The sequence below is a fragment of the Balearica regulorum genome, chromosome 1 (assembly GCF_011004875.1).
Source record: "Balearica regulorum gibbericeps isolate bBalReg1 chromosome 1, bBalReg1.pri, whole genome shotgun sequence".
Lineage (NCBI taxonomy): Eukaryota > Metazoa > Chordata > Aves > Gruiformes > Gruidae > Balearica > Balearica regulorum.
The window spans coordinates 172,071,229-172,081,247 of record NC_046184.1 but is presented as its reverse complement, the minus strand read 5'-3'; the positions used below and the strand labels follow the sequence as shown (position 1 = coordinate 172,081,247).

Below are 10,019 nucleotides of genomic sequence, written 5' to 3'. Positions count from 1 at the left end.
GCTTTTGCTGCACCACATTTCTTCTATTTCCAAACTGTTCCAGAAAGGCCTGATTATAGAGCAGCTCTCCTCCAGCCTCAGAGGTGTGTCTGGCACTGGCCGTACCCCTGCAGGATGGACAAAAGGGACCTAGAGCCAGAAAGACTGATCGATCCATCACTGCCCAGACCCAGGAGGTTTTTATGGCAAAGGTTTTTATGATCGTCTAATGATCTGTTGCAGGAAAGATCTCAAGTACTCTGCAAGTTACACAGTATATGGAAGAAAGGGTCTGGAAAACAAGTTTGGATTTAGGTTTTCTAGCTGTACCTAAATTCCTCTCTAGGTATCTTTGCCACTTATTGGATCTTTTGTGATTGAGTGGGTTACTGATAGTGCAAGGACAGGTTTTTGCGTGCCAGGCTTTTTTTTTTAGATCCCATCTGATGGGAAAAAAGAAATCATAAGAATAAATTACATGGGCATTTCTGGATATTCAGCAAAGATTTCTGCTTGATCAAACTGAACTTGGATAAAAGTTCAGGTACTTATTTTTTGAAACCATTCCCCAGCTGAATTTAACACACCCACTTTGACAGAAGAAAAACCTTCCAAGCAACTGCAAACTTTCCCTGCTCTTTTGATATTCATTCAACCATGGTATCAGTGCTGTTCAGATGTGCCTTCTCAAAAACCATATTTACTGCTGGACTGAGGGTTTTTTGCAATATTTAATTTTCCCTAGATATGTCACATAACTAATGCTAAGCATATTTCTGTTTAGTTTTTTAACATGGTAACTTCTAAACCATTTTACAGTATCATAAAGCATTCAGCCTGTTGGCCTATACTTACTAAAATTTTGCAAACTGTAAAAAAATCACTTTAGTTATCCATATGATGGAATTGCTAACATCGATAGTAATTTTTTTCTACTTTATTGCAAAGTTGCAGAATTTCTTGAATCTGTTTCTCCAACTATATGCAGATAGACAAAATTAAAGGTGACAGAACATGAAAAACAAGTGAAAAAAAAAAAAAAACAAAATTAGTTGAACCCTCCAGTATATTAATGTCATCATGAAATAAGGCATTTTTCCTGTGTCAATGGTCACTGTTCCCTGAAGACAAATCAAGCTGAAAGTGGGATGCTTGGCAAAATGTGTTTCATGGATTTTTAGCCTCCTGGAGAGAAGCTGTACTTCTGTCATTATGATCTTCAGCATTTTACACTCAAACAGCCTATCTATCTGCTATTTCAAAACGTTTAACATTATCAGCTCATTTATTAACGATCTTGAACTCCACATCTCCCCCTCTGCCTTCTCCTTCTTATTCATCAGTGCTAAGGTTCTGTGAACCAAATTATATTCTGCAATATGCATGTATACTGGAGACAATGCAAATGTTCAAGCTTCTTTGAAAGCATAATTAGTCTTTGTTCTCGACGAAGACTCATTAGAAGGAAACAACACATCCTGATTTGTAAGATTCAGGTCTGATGCCTTCTGTCTATAAGGAAGGGAAGGGATTAATGCATATGAAAGCCAGGGTGATTTGATATGGAATTGATGAGTCAAAATGAAATAACAACCCATTAAATTAGAACTGTCATGTGTAGTTCTGTCTAGATGGATCTACAGACTAGGAGTCCCTAAGCCTAATGCACAGACAATACCTTTGGATGCCATAAACACTGATTTTCTGGAGCAACTGGGGCTCACAGAAAATGATGAAATTTTGGATTTGATCCTATAGAAAATCCATTCTAATAGTGATTACAATGTACTTCAATTTCATATTAATTCAATAAAGAAAAAGCCAGAAGGAATCAGTAGTTTAAAAAAAGGATGTTGTATAAAAAGGAGAAAGCAAATCAGCAGTAAAGTAGCAACAGCTAGGAAGTAAAAACATTTGCAAGAAACATTGAGACTGAAAAATCTATGCTGTAACTCCAGGAAAAATGTTTAACTACTCAAATATTTTAGAACAAATGTATAAATCCAACAACAACAAATTGCTAGGACCAGGTAGTATCTATGCAAAAACTCTACAGCAGCTGAAGTGTGACATTGTTGAACTTCTCACAGGCATTTACCCTATCATTCAAAGCAGGCTTGGTGCCAAACGAATTGGAAGCATCATCAGGGACATCAGTCTTGAAAAAATATGAAAGCTGCTCTGGGGAACTACATTTCAGTTAGTCGGATTTTCTATCAAGCCAATTTGTGCAAATTATAATAAATAACAGAAGATAGAGACATCTGGTTATGTATGATATATTGGAGGAGAGTCCACACAGCTTTTTTTAAAGCAAGGTATGCTCATGAATATGTGAGTGTTTTTGAAGGAGCCAATATGCTTTTGGTTAAGCTGATTTCTTTAACTGACTACATTTGGATTTACAAGAATTTTTTGTCACAGTATTTCCTAAAGTATCACCACATAAGAAAACACGGAGTAGTAATAGAAAGGAAACAGTGGGTTAGAAAATTCAGTGTTCATTATGGAGGGAGGCAGGAAACAATGGGAGGCTCAGCCCGACTTCTGTGGGTGCAAGGCTATATAAATTAGGGCTTGTCAGCCTGGAAGAGAAGCAACTGAGTTTTATAAAGTCATGAATGACAAAGAGAAGCTGAATAGAGAATGATTAATCATTCTGTCTTTCTCAGAAAACCAGAACTAAGGGACACCCAATTAAATTACTAGGCAGCAGATTTAAAGTAGATAATAGGAAGTAGTTTTTCTTACAATACATAATTAAATTGCAGTGCTAATTGCCACAGGGTGTTGCAGAGTCCTAATGTTTAAATGGTTTAGAAATGGGGCTCAGCAAATGTAATATTATTACACATTGGTGGCTATCAAAAATAAACCGTCCAGATGTCTCGATTTGGTGACTTCTGATAGATGGAGAAGATCCCTCAATATTTGTCTTGTTTCTGAGATATTTTTCTTACGAAGCTACTATCCGCCTTTGTCAAAGACAGAACACTGGGGTAGATGGACTTCTGCTGGCATGGGGGTGGCTCTATTTTTATAAAACTATATTCACAGTCATTTTTCAGACTGGAACTGCACTTTAAGATAATCTCACCAGACTCGGAGTTTACTGTCCGTGCTCTGACCTTATTGTAACGCATCTTTTGTCTAGCCCAGACTGGATTACTGCAACTAATTCTTTACTGGCTTGCCTGAAAGGCAGGTCCAGCCTGCAGCTATTGCAGCATAAAGCAACAGGCTTATTAACAGAGAAGAGCAGATGGGATTTGTAGAGTTCCTGCTTTTTTTGTTCTCTGCATTGGGAATCTATTAGCAACCACACTGATTCAGAAATTTCTACTATAGGATACCACGTAAGTTGTGTCTTGTAGTAGATCTCTGCTGATTTAGGGCATATTATTTCTGAGGTCCAGGAACAAGAGGTTTCATGGGCACATTAGGATGTTTGGGATTGGTGTTAAATACATTTTATCAATGCCTTAAAAAAGGGAATGGAACCATCAAGTCTTCATTGTGGTCTGTAAAGAGTTTATGGAGTTCTGGGTTGATCAAACTCATCAGCTGGTGTTGGGATACTGAATGGAGCTCATTAACAATTAATTAGTAATGTCAATATTGAGAGGAGAATAATTTGTGTGTAAAACACCAAACAAGTACGTCAAATATTTTAATGACTAAGGTGTTCAAACTATCTTTGGAGAAGACTAGCAGGAAGAACATGAGATAGTGTGTTTGAGAACACACATTGTATCTGCCAGCATCTCTCTGTGAAGCCACATTGTTAGTGAAATTACACATACATTTAAAATAGAGCAACAAATGCAACTCAGTGAAAAGGATTTTTACCCCTTACTAGATCAACCCATCTAGGAAATGCCTGGAAAGAAGACAGGGTCTCTCACACTGACTGTGAGCATGGTAGTTGAAGCACACACAAGTTTAAGCTGTTTTCTACCATACTGCTGGAGGGAAAACAGGCTGAAAGCAGTCCCGCTCACGGAAGAGGCAATCTTCGGGACCATTTTTCTGGGGACAAGATGTAATGAGCCTGATCCTGCTTGTGATCAATTGATCTGAACTGCGTGGAAAAGCTTTCGTATCTGTGCTAAGGCACTATGCTCAGTCCTAAGCTTTTTCCTCCTCGGGAACTCAGCCCAGACAAGTGTCTGCAGGCAACATTTGCGTAGGCAGCACAAACAGTAGAAGGCAGTTGAAAATTTGCAACTACTTTTACTCATAACTGAGGACAAGCATTTCCATGGTGACTCTTAAGATCCTGATGCTATATGTAGTGTGTCTCCAAATGTGTCTCCTGATGTATCTCCCAACTAGTGTCTGCAATAGATTTTTTTATTGATGAAATAACCTGACCACAGACTCATGTTCCTGTTCTGGCAACTGAAAAAATCAGATACCCGTTTCCTGGTTTCGGGGTTTTTTGTTTGGGTTTTTTTTTTGGTTGTTGTTGTTGCTGCTCCACTAAATAACATTGCTTGCCCAGTTCAAAGAGAAAATGTAATTTCTCCATTTTGAATCTCTTTTGAGTATTTCCTCTGCCTTATTGCATCACCCAGCACTGACATTATCATAAACTTCTTCTTGGCTTTTTTTCATTGTATATTACTGTTGTCTAATAAACTTTATATTGCATATCCTGTGAAATATCTTTATCACTTTACAGTCTTAGCATAGACATTTTGAAGAATTAAGGCTAGTACCATTATTAGTGATAACAACCAGAGATACACGCTTTTTGCCCACGGCTGCACATGTAGAAACTGTATTCTTATTTTACTTAGGGAATTAAAGAATACAGCTATCTGTAGTAGTGAAAACTGGATTATGTTACTCTCTCTGATGATGTATGGCAGACTTGGGGCCAGAGGTTTTTTACACTCTCAGCATTTTCCCACTTCTTTCTTCCAAAGAGATAGAGAAGACCAAACAAAAGTTTCGTATTAAGTGCCCTCTGGTTGCAATCTAGTACAATGGGGGCTACGTTCATTCTCTTCAGTGATAAAAGTTATGTTATCTGGAAATCAATGCTTTGTGCTGTATCTTCCTTTCCAGCCATTCTTGTAGTATCAGTTGTTACTATTTGCACTGTCAGAGTGCTTAAAAGACTTACAAACAACAGTGACGTCGTCCTAATGCACGTGCAGAAGAAAGTAAGTTTCCAGACTATAAAGAGAGAAAACTGTGACAGGCTGGATGATTTCAAAGTTGATTTATGGCCTGAATAGAGAATTAGAGACAGTGAGGAAGCACCGTGAAGGCAGTGGTGGCTGTTACTGCTACTACTCTGCCCAAAGCTGATGCTCAAGGACTGGGTAGGGACCGACCGATAGTTACTGTTAGTGGCTGGCGGAGCAACTAACACACTTCCGAGAGATTTGTCCCCTATTTCATGTCAGAGCTTTAGGAGACTTCAGGACAGTCACGCAGGGGGTTGTCCCCTGTAATTGTAGCTGAGGGACGTGAACCCAGGGAGGGTTGTGCGATGGCTGAGCTGCCTTGGGGAGCACTGAATGTCTGCTCACCTGCCAGGTGGGAGGAAGGGACACAAGCAATGGTTTCTTTTAATAATGGGCAATGAAGGACAATATAAAAACACTACCACGAGTGAACGTTATTTATCTCTCTCTCGAGCAAAGACCTGAACGTTACAAACCCATCTATGTATCTGGGCTGTGTTAAAGGAAGTCATTTCAGTACGAGGGCTTTTTTCGTCTCAGGGATTCTCCTACACATAAACAGTTATGTAGTTTTCTACTACACTTGTTTCAGTCTTCTTGCTTCACCAGCGATACATCTTCAAAAATGTATCGTTTTCCTCGCTGTGAATCAAAACTCCTAGAATCAGCACGTTTCAAACCCGCAAACGCTTGCTTTTGGCTGAATTCGTTCCTTTCAAGCCCAACAAAGCCCCTATTTGTGATTCCCATTCCCATCACACTTTCAATCTGCATAATTATAACCCTGACACCACCAGGCTCTAATTACACGGCTCACGAGGGGAGCGGCGTCCTGGGCCAGCTCCAACCCGCGGGTGGGGTGGGGGGAAGGCACCTTTGTTTAAAGACCCGCGCTCAGGCGGCCCTGCCGCCCTCAGGGCTACCCGCGGAGGTCCCCGCCGGGGCGGCCCCCGCCGCCCTTCCCTTGGGCGGATGGCGGGGGAGCCAGGCGGCTCTTTGTTCCCGCCGTGTGCGTGTGCGCGGCGCTCCGGCTGCCGGAGTGGGAGGGGATCCCACCCGCGTCCTCGCCGCCGCTGACGGGAGGCGCAATAAGCGGCGGCGGAGCGGGGGTGGGCAGAGCGGCGCAGGGCCGGGCTGGGCCGGGCCCCCAGCGCGGCGAACGGCGCTCCCCTGCGCTCCCGCCTCCCTGCCCTCCGCGGGGGCCGGGCGCTGCCCTCCGGCGGCGCGGCGGAGCAGGTGCCGGCGGCGGGCCGGTAGGCAGGCAGGCAGGATGGAGGCTGCCTTGCTGAAGCCGGCGATGATGGCGGAGGTGAAAGGGAGCGGCGCCGGCTCCTCCGTCAGCGCCGAGCTGGAGGTGAAGAAGCTGCAGGAGCTGGTGCGGAAGCTGGAGAAGCAAAACGAGCAGCTCCGGAGCCGCGCTGCCGCCGCCGCGGTGGCCGCCGGCCCGCCCAGCCCGCACCTGCTGCTGGCTCCGCCGCCGGCCCCCGGTGCGCTGCGCCCCGCCAGCCCCCCCTGCGCGGCGGGCGGCGGTGGGGTCGCTTCGTGCATGCCCAGCCCGGTGCCCACCCTGCTGTGCGCCGCGGCGCTGGGCCCGCCGGAGCCCCTCGCCTATTTCAAGCCCTCGCCCGGCCTGCCGGCGGCCGGCGGTGGGGGACAGGAAGCCAGCGGTGGCGGCGGCGGTCCGGGGGCGGTGGCGGCCGCGGCCACGGTGCTGGACGAAGTGGCAGTGCTGGACCTGGAGGACGGCTGCTGCGGACAGGACGAGGATACATGGTACATGCGGCTCGGCCCTGCCCCGCCCCGGCTGTGCCCCCCGGACCCAGGTGGTGGTCGCCCCCCCCCCGGTCCCCGGCCGGGCTGGCGGAGCCCGCCGCCTCCCGCAGCGCTCACCCCGCTGATGCTCTCTCCAGGCTTTGATTAGCCCTAGCCCCCAAATCCACTTGATCTCCTTCTGCTTAAACTTAAATCTACCTTCCCCCCCCCCCCCTTTTTTTTTTTCTTCCTCCCCGCCTTAAAACGTGTCATTAGCGCGGTTAACCCTGCCGACGGAAGGGGCCCGGTGTCCGGACCGGGGGTTCAGGTGGGGGCTTTACACCCCCCCCCCCCCGTCTCGCCCAGGGGGTCGCGCCTTCGGCGGGGTATTTGTGCTCGTTTTTCCCTTTGAGGAAGATCGTCTGCCTTTAATTTCAGGTCTCAGCCTAGTTTCAGCCTCCTGTTTACATAAGGAATTAAAAATAGCGGAATTGTTCCGGGAAAGCCTTTATCTGAGCAGCGCTGTCTCCCCATCCTAAAATCTCTGCCCAATTGCCTCCCATCTTCAGGGATTTGGGAGGGCTTTTGTCTTTTAGACATTGATCTAAATGGTTGGTTGTGTATCTTAAGCGCCCATGTAGCTCCAAAAGGCACGGCTGGGTGCTAGTAAATTGAATAAAGCAGAAATGAATAGCAAATGAATAAAGCGGAAAATAAAATCGACCTAGAGGAATGATTACGCTCACTTAGATAGAAGGGGAAATTAGAGACTAAAGAGATAAATAAGTGAGCCTGGTGCTCCAAAACTTGTCTTGGCAGCGTGGATGAACGTCGTAGGGACTGTTCAAACACTGCTGGAATACTATGTAAATCATCGGCTGCGTAACCATGTTAAATGTAATTGATGCTCAATTGTTTTAAATGCTAAATATAATTCATAAAATATATTTAATAAAATATATATAATCTTTATTTAAATAACTTATTTAAGTATGTGTCAAAGCTTCAACGCAGTTTTTTATGTGTTTAGATCAAACTGAAGTTTACGTCAGCTGAGACTAAAATACAGTATAATGCAGCTGAGTTGCATGTAAACATCCTTATTTTTGGTAGTAGAGAAAGAATTTAAAAAAATAATCTAAATATTACAGATATTTCTTGGATGCTCATTGTGTGTGCTTCATGGTACAAATAATACCATGCTGCAGTTCTGGAAAATTGCTTTTGAGTATCAACAAACTGTATGGAAATTTTTGTCAGTGTTGTTTCATTGTGTGTACTGTTAGTCTGTGCAGGGCTGTTCTGGGGTTGTTGATCCAGACTTGAATTGAATTTTACCTAGATACTAACCCCTAACTTTCCTTCATGTTAAGGAATATTGAATTCATTTGATCCTGTCCTGTTAAAATGTTTTCCCTGTTTATATTTCAGGGCAGTGCAAAGTCAGAGTTATTTTATGTGCCTCAGTAGAGTTTCCTATTTGATTTGTCCCCTGGAAGTAAATGCTTTTTGGGGGCCAAAACTTATCTTGATGTCATAAGCGTATGGGTCCACAGGAAGAATTTCTTGACAGGGGTTTATTAACAAATTTGTTCCACTAAGAGTGAGTTGTTTTAGCTGTTGAATGTTTTTAGTTCAAGGCTAAATCTCCATCATTGTCCATGAAAGGTCAGCTGTGTGACACCAGCTGCTTGGGGCTTTTTGGTAGTGTCAGTCTTTAAAGCAAACTTCTATCTGGAAAGCCAAAGACCAATGTGTATCCTAGTTGTTGATTAGTAGTTTTAGGCCTTAAATACCTTTGTTGTTTGCTTTTTTTTTTAAGGTGCAGTTACCAGAAAAAAAAAAGGTAGAGTTAGCATCATTGCAGACAAGTCAAACCTCTTTTTGCTGTTACATATGCTTTTCATACAAATGTCTGATCACTGAGAATTCATCAGTCAGATGTTTAGCTTTTGAAGCTCTTCTGCAGGTTAACAGGAAAGCTGAAAGCTTTTCTTTTTTTTTTTTTTTTTTGCCTTCTAGTTTTTCTTAGTATCATTTTTTTAAATGTGTAGCCAGGCACCGCAGGAAGTCAGGGGAAATGAGTCCTCTCCTCACAGAGACTCAGTAGTTGATCTCTGCTAGGATTGCCAAGAGAGATAGCAATCACAGCAACGATATTTGTTCCTTCTGAGCTGGATAGAGAGTGCTGATTGACTTCACGGGAGAAAAAAAACCCAAAAAACCAAACCAAACCATTGAGCAGACATTGGAGAACAGTTGTGTTCAGGGGACTTGGGCAGCTGTTGAGCCAAAACCCTGAAGGTGAAAGGCTGTTCCCTGTTAGTGGTCCCCTGAGGAGCTCCATCTTTTCTTTTTTTTTTTTTTGTTTTTTTTGTTCCTGCCCAGAGTGTTTTGCTGGTGCCTAACAATCTGCCTCTGACTGTCTGCAGCCCCATCGATCAGAAGTGGTCAGGCCAAGGAGCTGCGAGCCATCTCTGACGGCCAAGAATAGTTCGCTTCCCGGGAGACCTGCCCTCTCCCAGGTGAACCGGCGTCTGCTTGTGTCCGCTAATCCGCAAGGACAACAGCAGCAACGCAGAGCCCAGCTTCAAGAATTTCCCCGTGAAATCTGCTTCGATACCTGGCTTCCTAATGTGCTTGACCATCTGATTAGTTGCCTACTGGCATCTGAGAATAACACATAGGCTAGCTTTTCTTGCATATTTCTTTTTTTCTGCTGGAATTGAATATTGAAATAGGATTTTCATTGTTTCCCAGCAAATGTTTTCTAATCTTTAAAAATCTGACTTGTATGACATTTGGTTCACCTAGGAGAAGATACTGTGTATGAAAATTAAATCATACTCAGCACTCTGACAAGTTGATTAAATTGTTATAGGTAAAAGAGTGAAACAGGTAATAGTGAAATTGTGATTTAAATGTAAAATCAAATACTGAAATTATCTAATCTCCAGTGCAAGTAAATATAAAGGAGAAAACTGACAGCATCTTTGGTGTGTGTGTAGCCCTTAATGCACTTGAAATTTGGGGAGTGCTGAAATTCAGACTATGGTAATGATGAGATGTAAGATTTTTATAAGAAGTCTC

At 43.6% G+C, this 10,019-nt stretch overlaps 1 protein-coding gene across 2 annotated transcripts in view; it reads left to right on the top strand.

The window, feature by feature from the left end:
- The first annotated feature begins 6,120 nt into the window (after positions 1–6,120).
- Positions 6,121–10,019, top strand: part of SLAIN1 (SLAIN motif family member 1) — a 56,577-nt gene continuing 52,678 nt past the window's right edge. For both annotated transcript variants that reach the window (XM_075741632.1, XM_075741631.1), the window contains exon 1: positions 6,121–6,950. In XM_075741632.1, coding sequence (XP_075597747.1) covers positions 6,448–6,950 — 503 coding nt within the window. In that variant the 5' untranslated portion in view covers positions 6,121–6,447. The remainder of the gene's footprint in view (positions 6,951–10,019) is intronic.